The 20229-nt window shown below is 40.5% G+C and overlaps 1 protein-coding gene across 1 annotated transcript in view; it reads left to right on the top strand.

Moving 5' to 3' along the window:
- Window positions 1-20229, top strand: part of LOC123979075 (glutamate receptor ionotropic, NMDA 3B-like) — a 70822-nt gene that overhangs the window by 39726 nt on the left and 10867 nt on the right. The window contains exons 2-8 of the mRNA XM_046062808.1: window positions 1824-2524; window positions 8195-8691; window positions 9707-9978; window positions 10715-10951; window positions 14408-14554; window positions 14839-14984; window positions 18593-18708. Of these exons, the coding sequence (XP_045918764.1) occupies window positions 1824-2524; window positions 8195-8691; window positions 9707-9978; window positions 10715-10951; window positions 14408-14554; window positions 14839-14984; window positions 18593-18708 (2116 nt within the window). The remainder of the gene's footprint in view (window positions 1-1823; window positions 2525-8194; window positions 8692-9706; window positions 9979-10714; window positions 10952-14407; window positions 14555-14838; window positions 14985-18592; window positions 18709-20229) is intronic.

Below are 20229 nucleotides of genomic sequence, written 5' to 3'. Positions count from 1 at the left end.
GTAAATGAAATTGTAGAAGAATCTCTCTTAAAGTCAAGCAAATTAGAAATTAGCCATAATTGTCAGTGCAAAAGAAATAATTAAATAATGTTGGTACAAAACAGCTGACACAGCTGTGGGAGGTTCCACAGATGATCATTATTACAATTGATTTGACAATGATATATTTAGTAAGATTCCTTCCCTGGTTTTCTAACAAGCTTTATTCACTAGGAGCTTTTTGTCCATGATATATACTTGTTACAATGTCTTCAATTTGTAGCTTTTGCCATTTTTTATGTGTACTTTCTTCAGCAACATAACACAGCCATACATCAGCATTTAACCATACATTAATATTTAAAGGACAGATGGCATAGATGGATCTTACCCAGAGCAGCTTAGAATGAGAGCAGATATAGATTTACATACTAATTCCTCCAGCTGCCTTGAGGCTCTGTTTTGATATCCTATCGTCACATTTTAGGCTCTCTGAGTCCTTTAACAAAATATGCACGATGTTAGTTTAATTCCTGACTGTTATATGCTGAATAATGCTCACACCTGTGGTAGGCACCTTATTCCAATCACTATTACTCTGTGCCACCCGCTGCCGTCTCCCCAATAACCCCCACCCAACCACCACCTCCACCATCTTTCTTGCCCCCCACTGAGTTCAAACGAAGAGGCATATCTTCACTTGTCCCCTCACACACACTCCTAGCCTCTCCTAGGAAGATAAATAGATACGCTGCATTAATTCATCCATGTCTTTGCAGACTTCTGTCAAATACTTTTTTTTTCTTTCTCCCTTATGGGACTTGAGGACTTTCAGCAGAGGGTCGTTCTGTTTACTTTGTACTCCCGGGTGGGATATTTCCATTTGAATGAATGTGTGTGGATTGCAGCTGGGCTTGGATATCTCATCTTCAGACACACATGTCTGAGTGTGTATTCCACAAGTTTCTCTTGCATTCTCTACTTACCTGCATGGATTTACAGTATATGTACAGATTTAATTAAGCTCTGTATGTGCGTGTTTTTGATGTGTGTTTGTGTGTGCAAATGCATGTCTGCATATGTTATAAAGATGCTGAAAACGTGTATGCATTTGTGCCAGGGGGTGTTTATGAGCATAGTGTTTATTGCATATCTGTTATCTAAGTTCAAAGAGATGGTGGAAATCTTAAGTCATGCTAAGCTAAACTTTGGTCTCTCTATATAAAAGCAGTCCCCCCTTAACCTTGCCTGGAGCACTGATAGGATGAAAAATGGATAGAAGCCCCAAAGGAAGGAGGCGGAAGGTCCATCTGTGAGCTGCATTCAAGGACAACAGTGTTATCCATTTTGGAACAGTATGAAACAAGCCAGTGTTTTCAGTGGGGTTTGGAAATGCAGGCTTCTGGATGAACTGTGGATGCTACTGTTGTCTTGCCAAGCCAACTGTGATGTTGCAGATTAGATGCGAATCATTGACTCCTTGTTTGTATCAGCGTGACTCCTCTCATTCAGAGTGAGAGATAATGAACAAATGTGACTGATTGTTTCTGATTAGTGTTGTGGTGAATTTCTGCAGCAACAAGGATTGTTTTGCACTACTCTTGCACTCATAAAAGCTGCGTTTAATGTGATTGTATGTTATTCAGCCCCGAGGTGTTAGGGCTTGGCTATATCTATTTATCTCTGTTTTGATCTTGTTTTTCATTTTCTCTCCTCCCTTTCTTCTCACCCCTTTTTGTTCACTCTCCCATTATTTTACTTTTTTTCCCCATCAACTTTCTCACTTCACTTTTTTGTCTTTCTTTGCGCTTTTTGCACCTTCTTTTTCCTGTCCTCTCTGATAGAACCGGTTCCACCTTCAGATGTCAGCCCGAGTGCCTCCATCAACCCTGGGCAGCCTGCTGCTGGCGGTCTTGCAGGGGAAAGAAGGAGACAGGGACAGAGGAAGCCGGGGGGAAGGCAGCAGGGGAGGAGCAGCTGTGATCTGCTCCGGGTGGGAAGAAGGGGGTGACGGGTTGCTGTCTCACCTGCAGAGGCACAGCGGTTCTACCTGGCACCTGTGGGACATCATCAACCTGACCCGCATCTCCGGGAGTGGGGATAGAAGAGGGGAGACCAGCGAGGAGAGGAGAGAGGATCAGAGGGAAGAGGAAGCTTTGAAGATTCTCTCCAACCGTTTCCTGCGCTCCCCCTCTCCTATCTCCTCTGTTCTCCTCCTGGGCTCTGATCCCGAGTGCCTCTCCTCTGTCCTGCGGGCTGCTCAGCGCCTTGCTCCATCAGCACCAGTTCTGCAGTGGATCATGGGATATCCCTTGTCTCCAGATTCTCTCCACACTCTAGGAGGTCCCCTTGGACTGTTAGCCTATGGGGAGGTCGGCCGTAAGCCAATCAGCTTCTACATCCGGGATGCTTTGCAGTTGATCGGGCGTGCTGTCACTGCGGCGACCATGGTGAGGCCGGACTTGGCACTGATTCAGAACATGGTGAATTGTTACGACAAACCAAACCGACATGAGCTTCCCTCTTCAGGACAATATCTGGCCAGGTAGATCCACACATACTGTATATACACTGTAGGTGCAACAGCTTAAAAGGCATTAAAGATGAAATAGCGGATTTACACTCCAGGCTATAAGTAGGAATCAGTATTTATTTGAATAACAAAATTGTATTAATTCAATTTACTTTGAAGCACCACCTTTAAAAAAAATTGATAGCTAATCAATTAAGTCTTAGTCAAAAGGTTGCTACATTGTTATTAAATCAGTCTCATAAATCATTCTCATCAAATATACTAAACTATCAATTTGGAACTCTGATTAATAATTAAATTAATGACTACAAGCAAAATTACCATATCAATAGCTTGTGAAGGTTGAAAGGTTTTGGAGTAATAGAGGTTGGCAGCATTCACTCACTTATTTAAATAGACCAACATGTATATTCAAAAGCATTTATTCAAAAGACAATAAGAGTAAAAAACACAATATGTAATCTAACTAAATGAACTTAACCCTTTGTAGTCTTGTGCAATTTTAGCCTAGCTTTTAAATAATTTTGATGTTGCCTTTATATACCCTACCACATTAAAACATGTTTGCTCAATCAAGCATATTGAAGGGCGCAAATGTAAACTTGCAAATATGCCAGCGTTATCAGGGACTCCAGGGGGTTAACTAAAGAACAAAAGGGAGTGTGTGTGTGTGTGTGTGTGTGTGTGTGTGTGTGTGTGTGTGTGTGTGTGTGTGTGTGTGCGAATGTGAGACAGAGAGAGTGTTTGTACGTGTGTGTGTGTGAGTGAGTGTGCATTCTCGGCCTTCATAAGTTCCACGTGTAGGGCCATGAACACATGTGCTAGGTCAGAAACCAAGAGTTTCCTCTCTATGTGTGTGCAAGAGCAATTGGAAGTATGTGTACCAATTGTACCTACAACACACTAGTTAAAAGGGCTAGTACAGCCAAATTACAGAGAATGTTCTTTTGCTTTCTTTTTGCTAAAAAAAAATGTGTGTAAACCACAGACACACATCTGGTAAGCCGTGATTATTTGTTCTGGACCTGTGAAAGAGAGAAAGCTAAAGTTAGCTAGACCCCTCTCCTTTGTATTATGTAGATCACATGACACATGCTAGGCTAACTAGCCTTTGAGATTTCTTTCACCACCCATATTGCTGAAGAAAGTACACATAAACAAAAGCAAAAATAAACAAAAGCAAAAATAACATTGTAACAAGTCCAAACTGCAGAGAGGCTCTAATTTATGCACCCATAATGGGAGTGAATATTGAAAAAGTAAATTTAGAATAGTCAGAGTAATCATTGTCTCCCTGTTGCCCCTGGATATTCCACAGACCTTACTGTGACTTTTAGTATGGAATTTTGTTAATGGATTGTTGTAATTTAGGTGAAACAACCCTTAAAGAAAAATTGACACAGAACAATATTATATTTGTGGCACTTTGCTTCAGGGGCAAGGTCAATTCCCGAGCAGTAACCAGCAGCTGGTAGAAATTTGTTCAAGAAAACTTCAACAGAGTGGACAAAAATTATACCTCTTCCAAAAATTGAAAATATTACTTTAGGCAACATTTGATCAGTAGTGGTCTGGTCAGGGCTGAACCTCATAGTAACCCCTACAGCCAATGGGCCAGTAAGTTTTTTTGATGACTTCTGGTTACTTACAAATTCTTTCCAAGTTCAAAAGTGTACACAATTAAATCACAATAATATATGAAAGATGCTGACAAATTGCAATTAATTTCCTCTGGTCACATCACTAAATGTCTGTAAGCTTGTTAGCTTCCTGAGTGACACTGTGGCATTTTTTTGTGAGGAGTTGCAGGCTCCGCTTGTGGTACTGTACGCTCCGGTTGCTGCCCTTGTCTGTCCTCTGCACCATGGGGGTGGTGCTTTCTGAATAGCGCTGTCATACTGGGGGTGGGGAGGAGGTCTTTATGGCATACAGATTCACAGACTGACGCCAGAGAGTTTTGTCTGTTTCTCTTTGCTGTTGCTGCTGCTTCAATCCCCGCTGCTTTTAAAAGGGCCTCTGACAGCTTTCACAGCACAGGCTCTGTCAAGGTGCGCTCTGTGATAACACTTGCACACCCAGAAAAAAAAAACATATTGAAATACATATTAAACCATAAACACTTTCAGTTAAAGCAAAAAAGAGCTAAATCCTTGTAAACAGAAAAAAGACCTCATACTCACATACATTACAACCCTCTTAAGCCATACTGGCTGATACTGAGTGATGCACTAAACTCACTCCAAAGTTAAATATCTCTGCTCTGCCAGTTGACGTGGATATTTGTCATACGGTGAAATGGATAAAACAGCATGTATTCCACTTCTGTGGTCATGTGCTACTGGTGAGGAAGTGTTTGTAGTTTGAGCTGGGCCCACAACAAATATTGAACACATACTGTGTCTGCCAGCTGAGAGTGATTATCAACAACACCCACATGATCACAAGCTGGAATCTCACAGCGTTCCCTCCTTTTGCAGTTTAGTACTCGGATGCCAGAACAATTTGACATAGAGGGCCAGAGGCTGAAACAAGTGGAATGGGAGTTGGGATACAAGGCAGTACTATTGGACATTCATTATTAGAGTTTAAACAATTTTATTATAAGTTTAATGTGATAAAAGTGCCATGCTAGCCACACGGCCCTATGGATAGTAATGTGTGTCTATCATACAGCCCACCACTTTGGTCCAAACTGAACATCAACTATTTGATGGATTGATTTTATGATTTCATGCCATGATATTTGATATTCATGTACCGCTCTGGATGAATTGTAACAACTCTGGTGCCATCTTCGGGCATTGTTTATGACCAAATACCTTCAAATTAATTTCTATCAAGCCCCCATTAGTGAATCTTTGCATGCTAACACGCTAGCCATGGTAAATAACCTACTAAACACCAACATGTTAACCTTGTGATCATATTAGAGTGCTGATGTTAGCAAAACACTGCTGCTTTACAGAGCTGTGACTGTGGTTGTACACCCTTAGCCTTGTCAATAAAGAAAACAATAAATAATGCTTTCAAAACCAACTCCATCGGGACACCATCAGTCTTTCTGTGGAGGGCCAATTAGGACAAAGTATAGACTATCAGAATAGACGATTTTTGATAAAGTTCTCCACAATATAGTGTCAGTGACCTTTGTTCCTGGCCTGTGAGAGACTGATAAAGAGGTTGTTCTATTGCACTATTCAAGCCAGTCCAGGTAGACTCCATGCCCTGCAGTGTACTCCCTGATTCTTATCCCTCCTCTGTAACAGCCAGACTGCCATTTCTCGGGAGAGCCCTAACAAAGCTGAAGGAAGTGAGAGACTTCCACATGGAAAAGGCAATTAACAGCTCAATGCCCAAGGGACAGAGCGAGGAAGGCAGGGAGGGAGGAGGATGTCTGGAGATATAAGTAGGAGAGGAAGGTATGAGGGAGGACAAGAGCAAAAACTGCACAATATTACTGTCTGATTCAAAACAGTGGAGCAATGAGGATAAAGCCAGAGTAAAGATATGAGAAACTAGCCACTTTTGATGTAGTTCAACCGAAGGTCCAGAATAAAATCCCTGGGTGCTTATTCCCAAAAATATATTAGAGAGAAAGGGGAAAGTCAAAGACAAACAGATAGATGAAAGAAGGGGGAAGTAGGAAACAGCTAAAAGAAAATAGGAATAAAGTCAAAGAAAAGGAAGAAGAAACTTGTGTGGGAAAGGATGTGGGGGAGGAGAAAAAAGGAGCGAAGGGAGGGAAATTGATAGAGGGTTGTTGTTATCAGAGTGAGATCTGCCAGTCAGTTGCCATCTCACTCGACACAGCTGCCACGCTGATTCCATCTCCCCTGAAGAGATTAAAACCATTGAAACAAGCAAGCTTCATATCGTCCCAGACAGACAAAGACAGAGGGAGTAAACTTTCCTCCAAACTAAAGGAGATGGAGTGATAAGGGAGTGCGACACATGCCTAGGACTCTCTTATAGAGTCATCATTTACCGGTCACTCTGCTGACATTTACTCTGTGTGAGTGTGTAAACTGGGGCCAGGTGTTATTGAGAGAGAGCCATCCCTTTCTGACACCGCTGGCGGACTTATCAACCTGCTTCAACATCCACAGTCATTCTTTAAATGCAGCCTCTGGCCCGATGTAACACAACAACCTGCAGAACCCATAACTAAAAGGTGATGCTGTTTGAAAGTGCGGCGCACTATTCACACACGTGCTCTTATCTCTAAATTATCTCCCACTCCTATCTCACCTTTTTATGTCTGGGCATGAATCCAAAAATGTCAGAAACTGTGGAAAAGGTGGCTTCACACTTCTCTGCTCAGATAAGAGATGTAAAGTGAGCCTATGGTTAATTTTTTTGTGGCCAGCCGCAGCCACTACGGCATAGTATATGAGTCTGAAGTGGGTTTGCTTGATGAATCTGCTGTCTATGGGATATGATGATTCAGCCGTGCTATTACCATGAGTGATTTCAGCTCAAGGCAAGGCTAGCGCTTCCTCTTTATGGTCACAGAGACAGAGGGAACTGCTGATGAGGAAACATAAGTGAACGTTGAATGGGAGGGGTAATACTTTCAAATAAGAGACATTTTTAATCAGGCTCTTGAGAATTATGGTGCCAGGAATGGGTTTATAAATTGTTATTGTGCTGTTGAAGTAAATGGCAATGCGAAGAAAGAGGGCCATGAACAAAAGCACAAGCAGAATACACAAAACCTTACACAGATTCACATGTTGTATAATTCTCTGTGTGGTGCAGACAGACTTTTGTCCAGGCTAGGCTTTGAGGTTAGGTTAATGACCCTCATAATCAATTTAGTCTTTTCATTTTACTTCGCATATCCCATATTTAATGGAGGGAAGTTCTCCAGCAGCCGTTACATTCGATGCTCATCAATTCAACATATAACTTGGAGATGAGAGAGGGTGAAAAAGAAACAAGAGAATCAAACACAGAGCAAGAGGGGAAAGCTATTTTTCTGCTGTGAGAAAGGGCTACTGCTTTACCAAGCTTTTCCATTAACACTAAAGAAAACTTGCCATTTCTAGCCTTGACCCAGGCATAATCAACAGTCACTGCACGGTTCAACACCCATACCGAATGCAGTGATCCCTGCATACTTTAACATTTAAACAACCACTCCTATAATTTTCAGTGACCTCCTTACAATCCCTCACTAATCAAGACATGATCAAACAGTACTTGTATGACTTCACATTTAGACATCACCTGACAATGTCCACATGATCAAATGCTAAAACATGAGCTAACAATCCCTGCAGAGGCCAGGGCAGAGTTATGTGCGAACGGGGATTGCTCTTCCTAATGTATTCAGCCATAAAGACCAATTGCGGGGCCACCATGCCAGTGAGACAAATAGCAATGACTGTCTGTATGGACTGGCAGATAGGAGGAGACCCTCACTGCACTGCATTAACTTTTAATTATGACTTTCTGGGAGATGCAATTACCCATCTGAGACTAGACTTGCAAAAGCTCCACAACCAGACTATGCTTGTCTGAACTATCGTTTTCCTTGCTTTTTCACAGTTTTTTTTCCCCATCTGGCTAGTTTAGTGTGTGTATTATTGTGGGCTAAATTTCTAAATGGCTGTAACCCAGCATAGACTTAGTTTTGTTGTCTGTCACTTATTGTCTGTTTGTCTCTCTCTGTCCCTTGAGGTTTCTCTCCAACACTTCCTTCACTGGGGCCACAGGTCTGATCCAGGTGGATGCTGGCCTCTCTCGGGTCTTCTCCTCCCAGCTGTTCCACGTATGGAGCCTGAAGAGGGGTGCCCTTGGCCAGCCTGCATGGGTGACTGTAGGCCAGTGGACCCGAGGCAGACTGGAGTTAGAAGGGGGGATCTTGGGACTGGTCGGAGGGTTCAGGAGCAGCCAGGGACAAGGTCTTGGAGCTGGAGTGAGGGGAGGGGACGGCCAGGGGGACAGAAACGTTGGAGGACGTTGGAGGCCAGGACTTTCCGTTGAGGGACACCGCCTGAAGGTGGTGACACTGGTGGAACACCCGTTTGTCTTCACACGGGAGGTGGATGAGGATGGATTGTGTCCAGCTGGTCAGCTGTGTCTGGACCCAAGAACCAACAGGTCCGACATAATCCAGAACCTCTTCAACAAGCTGCACAACCCAAACACTACAGCTAACGAATGGGAGGGAAATGGTGAGTTTTGTTTAGGCATTCTTCCTTTGAATACTGTAGTGGTGAAGTACTGGTATGCCGTAGAACTGTCAAAAACATTTTAACTCTTCTTTATATCTAAGCTTCTCTTGTGCAAACTCTTAGATGTCTTGGCTTACATCTCATTGCTATGTCACTGGCCAGATTTCTGCTGCACCTCATCAAGACTCAAGTAGATTTTAGGAGTAAAATCAATAAGGGATTATGGCTGGTCAGTCCAGTTCAAAAATATACCAGATGCTATGTCAAGGGGTCAGCTCTACAGCTTCATCTCCTTTTCATAAAATGAAGAGGATTAAAGGCATTAAGCCAATAAGAGATCAAGACTACCATGTCAAAGAACCACAGGTACTATATCTCTGACTAAGGAGACTATTGGCCAACTATACGCAGTGCCTACTGTAAAGCAGTAAAATATAAGGCATCCAAACTTCTTTTGCTTTAATCAGCAGATGGCAAATGGAAGACAGCTAATAGGAATTTGTATTGATTGAGGAAAGTAAAATTTTTATTCAGTAGCCAGTGTTTTTAAGAGCTATAGGCGTAATTGTAAAATACATGGCAGACATCCCCTTTAATATACAGTAATTGTGAAATATCTGATCACAAAATTCCATATGCTGGAGTTTGGGCAGAACTAGCAAAGATATTTGTGCCAAGTTTCAAGAGCAGTTGGCAGACTGCTGAATTTTGACTGAGTTTGCGAAAAATCTAAATTGTAAAACTTTATATCATAGTGTGTCCATCTTGCCAACTCTTCTTTTTTCTATACGTAGTTCAAGAGTTAAACTTTTCCAGCCTAGGTTTAATGTGGATGAATGTATTCCTTGCCTGGGCACAGGGGTGATTAAAAACACACAAACAAGTGTCCATGAAAATTTTCAATGCTTCATACTTGTGGACAAATTCCCAAAAATGCAATCCCTGCGCTTCCAAAGCATGCATATGAATATCTGAATGGATGAATTTCACATCATCATCACTTCTTTCCTGTCAGACCTACCAGAGGATCTGAGGAAGTGCTGCTATGGGTACTGCATTGATCTGTTGGAGAAACTGGCAGAGGACATGGGTTTCACCTTTGACCTTTATATTGTGGGAGATGGGAAGTACGGAGCATTGAGCGGGACAGGACGCTGGACGGGGCTGGTCGGGGACCTGCTGAGCGGAACCGCTGACATGGCTGTCACCTCTTTCTCCATCAACTCTGCCAGGAGCAGAGTCATCGATTTCACCTCGCCCTTCTACTCCACCAGCCTGGGCATTCTGGTATAATTGCTTGAAGTCATCATTAGTTTGGAATTTTGAATTTGTATTTTAATGATGATAGAAGATACAGGGCATGTCCTGACAATATACTGTGTTGGGAGTCCCTGGCAATCTTCAGTGTTACTTTGATTTATCAATCTCTCTCTCTTTGGCTGTTGCTATTTCAGCGTGATTTGACGATATGGTCTGCAAATACTTATTTCTGCCCTTATGCCCCACTCACCCGGTCTTCTGGTGAGGAGCAGGAGATTATTAGTTGTGTATAATTAGTTTGCTGAGTTTTCAGTGGACATGTTAATTATGAAAGTTCAAAATGAAGGGCAGTTTAAGAGCGTATAATGATTCTGAGAAGCCTTTTGAGAAGCCATCTTAGCAAAGTCTTTAAAGATGCTGCAGTTTAAACCCTTTTATTTGTTAACATCTCCCTCTGTGGCTGACAAACTGCAATGCATAATATGACCTGACAATACGGTTCCATTTGAAAATAAGAACTCCATTATTTGAAGAAATTATTTCTTGCCCTTACAAAATGATGAATAGCACAAAATAAAAACAATGTATGCAATTAAAAAGAATAAAAAGAATTACTGCATAGGAGTGTTTAAGAGACGTTTACTGACAAGATCCTACAAACTGGGGGTCGAATTATAAATTACAATTTTGCACAAAATGCAATAACTGTAACTCTTCCAGAGAGAAAATTTCTTGCACAGTTTTTTTGTTTTTGACCTACCAGGTTCGTAGCCGAGACACTGCAGCCCCCATTGGAGCCTTCATGTGGCCACTCCATTGGTCCATGTGGGTGGGTATTTTTGTCACACTGCATCTCACCGCGCTCTTCCTCACCTTGTACGAGTGGAACAGCCCCTTCGGCATGACACCTCATGGCAGAAATAGGCTGCGTGTATTCTCCTACTCCTCCGCCCTCAATCTCTGCTACGCCATACTGTTTGGACGCACTGTCGCCACCAAGGTAAAGTAGCTCTCCTCTGGGTGATAAATAGGCATCATGCAGGGTGGGGCAGGGAATAGAAATTGCAAGGAAAGGGAGGAGGGTATGTGCATTATAAGAAAGGGTACACCAACAGCGAGGGCAAGTCAAAAAAGAAGAAGTAAGAGGGAAAGACGAATGGAGGAAGAAGATAGAGTTGGCTAGGGAAGGAAAAAGATGGATAGGGGAGAGGTTAAGAAGGTAGGCAGTGATGAAGTAGAGAGGTACAGGGAGGATAATGCACATACAGGGAGGTAGAGGCGAAAGGGTAAGTGAGCCGACAGAGATTGAAGGAGTTATGGCGGGGATGATGGGGATGGATGAAGGTGGAAAAAGAGGGAGCAAGTAGAGGTTAACTCCCCGAAGTAGTAAGACACAAAGTTGAAAACAAAAAGGCAGGGGAAAGAGAGCCAATGGGGGTGGAAAGGTGAGAGTGCAAATCTAGAAATGGGCTTCAAAAAAAAGGTAATAAGGAGGTTGACAGAAAGATGGTGAGACAGGGTTTAAAGGGCAAGTGGGTAAGCACAGACGGGAAAAGCAACACAATGAGGGTGACATGGTTGTGGGTAGGCAGAGGATGATGTAAAGGGGAGAGGGCAAGTAGGAGGTCATATTTGGGAAACTTGTTATATATAATAATAATAATATTTGGGTCATTTGTTTAGTATAAATACGTAAAGATATTAAATGGACCTTTGCAGTAACAGCATTTCTCAGAAACCTGTCAGATTTGACTGATCGTATCATAGCCACAGTCACACGTTACTTGACCGCAACGTAGATGAAAAGCAACTTTCCTCTGCATTCTTTGTTTTTTATATAGGAACATACTGTACAAAATCTGTCATTATGATAACTTATGCTTGCTCTTAAAATTTTCATGCAGCACATTCAGATATATATCAGCATCATCATTTGCCTCTCCTACCCATAGTGAGGATGCACCATATCATAGTATATCTTTAAAAGCGTAATCACACCTTTTCCCTAAAGGTAGCACTGCAAATGACTTGGGTGGAACAGAGGCCAAGTGATTAGAGAGACCTTCACATAACTGAAAGGTCACAGGTTTGATCCTTTCAATGTGTTAATTATCAGGTTGTGTCCATTAGCAGCCTTGTGACCTGTTAAAAATGTCCTTGAGCAACACACTGAACCTCTGTGTGCTGGGTCAGAGCCAAAAATCATGTTCATTTAGGCTATTTGGAAGACAGTGGGCAGGTAAATTGGTTGCTAAACTGCTAATTATAGCTTATTTCTCTGGAGTCCCTCTTATGTTAGTGTTCAGTTTTAATAAGATTTGGACAATATTTTAAGTCTTCAAAACAAATAGGACAAGTTGACACTTTTTTATTCTGTCCAAAACCAAAAACACAAGAGCAGAAGTGCAAGGAATGCAGTGTTTTTATAAAAATGTCCTAACATAAAGGGAAAGTGGACTTGGTTGAAGATTCTTGAAGATGTTTTGCCTCTCATCCAAGAAGCTTCTTCAGTTCTGTCCGTCTTCAAATATCTTCAACCAAGTCCTCTTGCCCTTTGAAGTTAACCTTCCTTGGACATTTTTATATAACACTGCATTTTACACTGCATTCCTTGGTTGAAGATACTTCAAGACAAACAGAACTAAAGAAGCTTCTTTGATGAGAGGTGAAACGTCTTCAAGTATCTTCAACCAAGTCCAGTTTCCCTTTATTTTTAACCCAACAATGACCAGGGTGACTGAGAATCTTCACAGGCTTCTCTAAAAATGCTGCACTCGTTAGGGTGTCCGGCTACTAGTACGAGTACAACACTAACTAACTACATTAGTTTGTTGGATTACAGGTTAGGTTTAAAATCTTTCAAGACTCGAACATTCACTGCATAGTATTTCCCCACTGGTGTAAAGGCTGCTCCTGGAAACTAGCAAAGGGTGCTCTGTATTGGGTTTGGTTTAAGACTTATGCAACCCTAGCCAGTTTTACTCCCAACAAACACTTGGTAAATGTCAAGTTAAAATGTGAAAATGCATCACTGAAAACTACCTCTGCACTACAATATATATTAGTTATGTATCATCAAATGAATGCTTTTTGCCTGGGGCATGCAGCTTTAGTCTAGCTTTAGGCTTTTTAAGCATGCTGTTATGTAGGCCTATAGTAGGTAGCCAGCAAGTGTACAATTAATACCCTTTTTACAAGATTCTCCTGCTATAAATGTCTGCTGGACACACTAAAATGTGAGTCGTGGACAGAATCTTCAACCAACTCATGGGGCTAATGTTAGCTTAATTAGCTAGGTAGCTACCAGTAATAAAATCTGACAGTTGTCATTACAGATGGCAAAATTGACGGTTACAGGCCAGAAATTAGAATCCTGTTTTTGTCTGCTGCTGTCTGCAATTAAGGACTTATTATTTCTTGAATTATTCACAAATTCAATGTTCAGTGGTATGTCTGGCCCTGCTATTGTAAAATGCATTTAGAATGGAAAGCTTGACAGGCATAATAACAGTAACTGAGGGGGACAGGGCTTCAAATACATTTCATGTGTTAGCAGATGTGTTATTTACTGCATTTTTCCTTAAATGGATAGCTTGTAAGCACAATGTGAAATCAAAAGCCAACACATACATGGAAGCACTAAAGGTACTCTTATCGTTATCTATAACGAAGCACATAGTGCAAAAATTAATATATACACATTTCTTCCCCAAAACAATGTTACTGAAGGATTTGTGCTTGCCATCCTCCATTTCTCCCTTTTCAATTCACTAACTAATTATGCTAGGATTCAAAACATTCCCAAACACATTCATAATAATGGGTTACAACCTTGTTTGTGTAATTAATGTCTCATTAATCTCAACCCTTTAAAAACTAGAAATCTATCTCTTTTCTTTTGTTAAGTGGATTTTAATTGGTGGAATAAATAAATGATCACAGTGTTTAGGTGGATTCATTCCCCGAGGCAGGCAATTTCATGGAAAGATATTTCTGATGTGTCTCACAAACAGTCACACTTTGTTAGAGTTTCTCTTCTGCATTAGCTCTTCTACTGGTCTGTTTTGATTATCTTGATTACCTTTTCCCTAAATTGTAATTTTTAAGGAGGGGGAGAATGGGGAGGGTGAAGTGGAGAGCCTCAGTGGATCTCTGCATTTATGTCAACACCTGAGAGCATCTTTACACATTTGGGTTTTTTTTTTCATTATTTTATTCTCTGCCCTTATTTTTACAATTTTTGTTTTCTCAGTTTCCTCTATGTTCTTTGTTGTCAGTCGGATTCATCTTTGTCTTGACATCATGGCATTTTTCCATTTATATTTTTAGATTCACTGATCAAAAAGATCTGCTATTTTTCTTCTCTTTTTGATCTGTTTAATTATTATTATGATGATAAAAGCAAAACAAACCCAATCAAATCAAATCTCGTCTGGAATCCATCTCCACTCTGCAGACCCCTAAGTGCTGGACCGGGCGCTTCCTGATGAACCTTTGGGCCATCTTCTGCTTACTGGTGCTGTCCAGCTACACTGCCAACCTAGCTGCAGTCATGGTCGGGGAGAAGACCTTCGAGCAAGTCTCAGGGATTCACGATGACAAGGTTAGGCTACGTACAAGGACGCAAACTTGCAACTGCATGCATGCCAGCACGCCACATACACAGCTACATGTACACACAAACTAATCTTACGCAAGGACAGGCTAATGAGTAAAGTGCGGAATTATTTGTGAAGGATTATCGCTTTCCATATCCCTAAACCCTGTAGGGAGTTCATGGCTAGAAAGAATTTAATATAAGCCCCATCATGATATCCCCCCCCCTCTCTCTCTCTTTATCACCTCTACCACCATCTCCACCCTCTCTTCCACCCATGACTTCCTCAGTTGCACCATCCCTCCCTGGGCTTCCGTTTTGGGACTGTGAGGGAGAGCAGCGCAGAGGATTACATGAAAAAGAGCTTTCCAGAGATGCACGACTACATGAGGCGCTTCAACCAGCCCACCACCCCAGAAGGCGTACATATGTTAAAGTAAGGCACAAATACATATGTTCTCAGAATGTACCTCATTTACAACCATGCAATCCAAACCTTAACAATCCAGTTATATCTGTTATCTGTGGTTGTCTGTATTCTGCCTCATTTTACATGCACACTGTGCATAACAATTCTATCTACTGACAACAAGAGCAAACATGTTCTTGATGTCAGACATTCTGGATGTCATCCATAGACAATGAATAATGAAACAACTCCAACTGTGCATTGTGTGTATCACCAGTTGTACACCCTCCAATCAGATTTGGATCTAATATATTAATTAAAACCTCTACAAGCCCACAAATCAGTCATTAATCAATTGTCCACCAGTACCAACAGTACCACCTCTAAAATGATCCAAATGTCACCCAATGACATTATCAATTCAAATTTTGTATGCTTTGATTTCTGGCTTATTTATTTATTTTATATATCACTTTTTTTAACAAAGTTACAAAAAACACAATAAAAACAAAAGGATCATAAAACACCAGATGATAAAGTAAAGTTAAAAATGTGAAATGATAACACAGTTTTGTACCTACTGACTTTCCTAAAATCTAAAATCAATGCAATAGTTCAATGTCGCTCAATCTAAGTTGTGTGTTAGAGTTTATTTTCCCTTTGATTTTTTTCCACCTTCAGTGATGTTGTATCTAACCAATCAGTGGTTGTTTTCTTTTCATAGTGAGCAGGCTGTTTGCTTTTGCCTCTGACAGCGACACGATCAAATACTCATCACTTTGTGTGCTGCATATATTTACAACCTGCATTAGCTTGAGCCTTTCCTTATCCAGAGATACTACATTTTAGCACAAAGTGTAAGTGAGGTGAAAGCCTATGAATTACATAAATTTCATTAACAAAGTGCTCCCGATTTGAGGTACAACATTTTTGTTCATTAAAAGTGTTGAATGTAGAGATGAATGAGGGCCAGGGACAAAGTGATGAAATGAGGACAGAGGACGACTGGATGAATCGGGTATCGAATGGGGACTGTGAGCAGATGAAAGCAGGAAGGCAAGGCAAGTTTATTTATATAACACATTTAATTCACAAAGGCAGTTTAAAGAACTCTACATAATGCATTAAGACAATAAATACAAGATACAACATAAGACACACAAAAAAACACATTTAATGGATTGGAACCATTTAAAAGAAATTTAGAAAAAGATAAAAACAGAAACAAATAGAAAATAGTACAGGGTAATAGAGAGGTTCATTCAAAGGCAGTGGAGAAAATATGGTTTTTATTTTCAAGGGGCAAGTCTTAAATCTTCTGGAAGTTTCCTCCAGCTCTGTGGAGCATAGTAACTAAATGCTGCTTCTACATTTTTAGTTTGTGTATGTTTACCTGCACCCAAATTCAGGATATGAATATATAGGAGATATGTTTACTTGGAACATGTAACCTGCTTTTTCTGTTCCCTGTATATGTGATTATATATTATTACTCAAGTTTCAGATTGTATGTATGTAACGGTGAAGACATGTTTTTAAATCCACATCTAGCTGTCATTTCTCTGCTAACAGATTTACTTCAGCACTTTAGGATGGACCAACTTTACTTTCAGGTTGCCTGAACTCTGTTGCCTTTATTGGTTTGCTAGATTCCTTCTCTTAATCTGATCACTAGATCACAACAATACATTTATCTGTGGTGTCAGACGTATTTATGCATGTGGATTATCATTACATCCTTTGTTATCATGTTTTAACTTAGTAACTATCATGTATCTCGAGTTGAGGAAGATTGATCAAAAACCTTGTGAGGTTATTTACATGCCAAAGTGTCCTGGTTACTATTTGAGTACGCCATTTAGCATAGTTGGGTTTCTCAAAACCAGGATAAGTACTTATCCAGGTATCCAGGTATCTGCAACCAGGATATAATGTTAATGTGGTGTCTTATGGCTCCATATATAGCCTGTATTTTTTGCAGAGAAAGAAAAAAGGAGGGTATGCTGCGCACTTAATGGATTGGTAAAAGAAATTTAGTATTAGCAGTTATTTTAATATGATAATAATAATATAATAATGTAATATATAACAGTGAAGTCAGTTTTGTATGGTTTAATCTGTAAAGTAACTAGTTACCAAAGCTGTCAAAGAAAGGTAATGGATAAAAAAGTAAAGTATGAGTACCTCAAATATATACTTAAATACAGCAATTGTAACACATTCCACTTCTGGAATTTAGACATGGTAGAATGATAAAACAAAAATATTGTACCACACACAACAACTACACTCACAGCTACAGCCACATATACTTCACAGACCCAATGCCTTCTCCATAGAGCACCAGCAGAGATCCTGAGATAGTGCATGTGCTGACTCTGTAATGCAAAGCGCTTGTTCAGAGAAAGAGGCTGAGAACAGGGAAGATGAAGGTGCCGTTTGTTTGCGTGCGAGGCGAAGCAGAAGTGGAAGTCACAGCAGTGCAGAGAACCAGAGAGAGGCAGTAAAATACAGTGTTGGCAGAACTACTGACCCCAATACTGCACTCAAATCTTAGAGGGAAAAAAACTCACAAGGCTTCTGCTGGAGAGACAGAACGCTGAGGGGCTCACATGCACCTGCACCTACACATGCACACAAATGCATAGGCTCAGAGGAAATAATGTAAGCACATACCTACACACACAACATACAGTTGTACCTACACATCGGATAGGCATCAGATATGTTTCGACCCTCTTTAGCCCCAAAGGAAGTTTATATCCTCTCTTCTCCCAGTGCCCCAAATTTGACAGGTCTAGGTAGAGAAAATAGACTTTTCTGCTATTCCGGCACAGCAAAGACTTTGTAAAGTCAACCTTTTGTTTCACAGTAAACATCCTGAATAACAAGGACTTTCAGATAATTTGATCAGTCTGGTCTGTTTTTTTCCCATTAGACTGTCTGCGTGTGTGTGTGTGTGTGTGTGCGCACACACACATGATTTTTCCAATACATTACAATTTATGCTTGTTTATCTGACTGCCATTCAAATTTGGCATATGCGCAGGTGTGTGTGCACAAATATATTTGGGTTATTATGAGTTTTACATGTGGATCTCTGGGTGTGTGTGTGTCAGGAAATGTGTGGGTGAGTGGGTGGGTGAGTGGGTGGGTGTGTGTGTAGGTATATTATTTAAATCCAGTGTGTTATGCTTCGTATCCTGAAACTTATCTCCTGCAAACCACGGTCAGCGACAGAGGCTGCACACAGAGGAACGCTCTGTAATTAGGGGTCAGTTAGGTTCAATTGGATCGATACTGCTGGAGTAGGAGAGTCTTCGGCAGTGTGTATATTGCCTAATCAGTCCGCCACAGAGGTTGTTGGTTTAGGTAATGATGTATGTGTTTACACAGTGTATTAGAATGCAGTTAATCTCATCCTCTGTATAAATGACAAAGTGGGATAACAGCCACAAATACAGGGTTCCTGCACGAATCTGGGGAGTCTGAGAAAGTTTGGGAAGCAAATCTGATTTCCACATCTTAAAAGGTTTGAGGTTAGTTGTCTTCAATTAATGTTTCTCTCTCACTCTTTGGTGTGTGTGTGTGTGTGTGTGTGTGTGTGTGTGTGTGTGTGTGTGTCGGTGGTGAAGGACAGATCCTCCTGCCCTGGATGCGTTCATCATGGACAAAGCCCTGTTGGACTTTGAGGTCTCCATTGACGCAGAATGCAAACTGCTCACTGTGGGGAAGCCTTTTGCCATTGAAGGTGCATGTGCAGACTCACACACACACACACACACACACACATAAAGACACACTTGTTTTATCACTTGTGAGGACATTGTATTGTACCTGGTGCATTTTTAAAAGCATCTTAAAACTAACTTGTTATACTAGTTATAAAACTGCAATATATGTACTGTCCAGTCTGTCTCTATTTCCTGTTTGTCTTTTCCTTCTTTGTAAAGCACTTTGTAACAATATTTTAAAATGTGCCATAAAAATCAAGTTTGTTTTAACCACTTTACTTTATTTTATTAATGATTGTTGTATTCTTAACCCTAAAATCTAGTCTTAATAAAATCTTAGTCTAAGTCATAGTATATAGATATGTATGTATATACTGTATATATGTATGTATGTGTGTGTGTGTGTGTGTGTGTGTGTGTGTGTGTGTGTGTGTGTATATATATATATGTATACTGTAAACAACCACATGCTCATGCTGTCTTTCATGCAACACAGATAGACATATGTATACTATACACCTTAAAGTATGCACACACTCACACACACATTCAGAAAGGAGATCAAATACTGTTGTTAGCAACATGACTGACAGAATACCGCAGTGATTCACTGAATGAACTTAAAAAGCTTCAGGGTAAAAGTACTCAAGCATCTATTATTAACAACAATACCCAGTGAGAACACTTTGGACTTACAGGTTGAACTAACTGCAACACAGTCATGAAGCATCTGGACAGATCCATTCCCAGTCAAAAACCAGCTAATGATCCACACAGAGGGTTATCATATATTCAAGTACTCGTACATTGCTACCTAAATGAGTGGTCTTGTGCACATTTATGTGCGTGAGGGCACTGATGTTTGCGTGCATAGTGGTCTTCTGGTGCTATTCTTGAAGGTAAATGTTAATGTCCTTGCTTCTTCTTCAATCTGAAAATCACCATATATGAACCCTGGCAAGCAAAGAAAAAAGAAAAGCCTCTGAGTAGAACCAAGAGCCTTGTGGAAAAAACAAACATTTGCACTACTTCATGCTTTCATGTTTAACAAAGTTGAATTTTCCATCCTCCTACTTCTACACCTGTAACTTATGTATGTATGCTACCCAACCTAAATTTCTACATTATTAACAGCTTAGCATGTTGCAGAAGTTCCAAAACATTACAAAAAAATATATACTGCATGTAGTGGAACCTGGGTGGAACATGCTGGCCTATATGTACTGGGTACAGTTACAATATCCTGCAAGCACTAACATGAAATACTAACTGCAAACATAACTGCAACTTGCATCACTGTGGCATTGCTTTGTTAGTCAATAAGTGAGTAAGTCAATAAGGTCTAATTTCATTCTGTTTTGAAGTGTTGATACTTAATAGCTAGTAGCTGATGATAAATTACCAGTAATAAATCACGTTTTTGAAGTAATTAATTGCTTTGCACAACTACATTAGGTACATTATTATGAGTGGAAACAACAGTAATGCCAATAGTAATAGCAGTAGAATACATTGTAGTAGAAGTAGTAGTTTCCTTC

This window comes from Micropterus dolomieu, linkage group LG11 (genome assembly GCF_021292245.1).
Source record: "Micropterus dolomieu isolate WLL.071019.BEF.003 ecotype Adirondacks linkage group LG11, ASM2129224v1, whole genome shotgun sequence".
NCBI classification, from domain to species: domain Eukaryota; kingdom Metazoa; phylum Chordata; class Actinopteri; order Centrarchiformes; family Centrarchidae; genus Micropterus; species Micropterus dolomieu.
The sequence above is the reverse complement of the archived record's forward strand: the minus strand, read 5'-3'. Positions and strand labels throughout refer to the sequence as shown.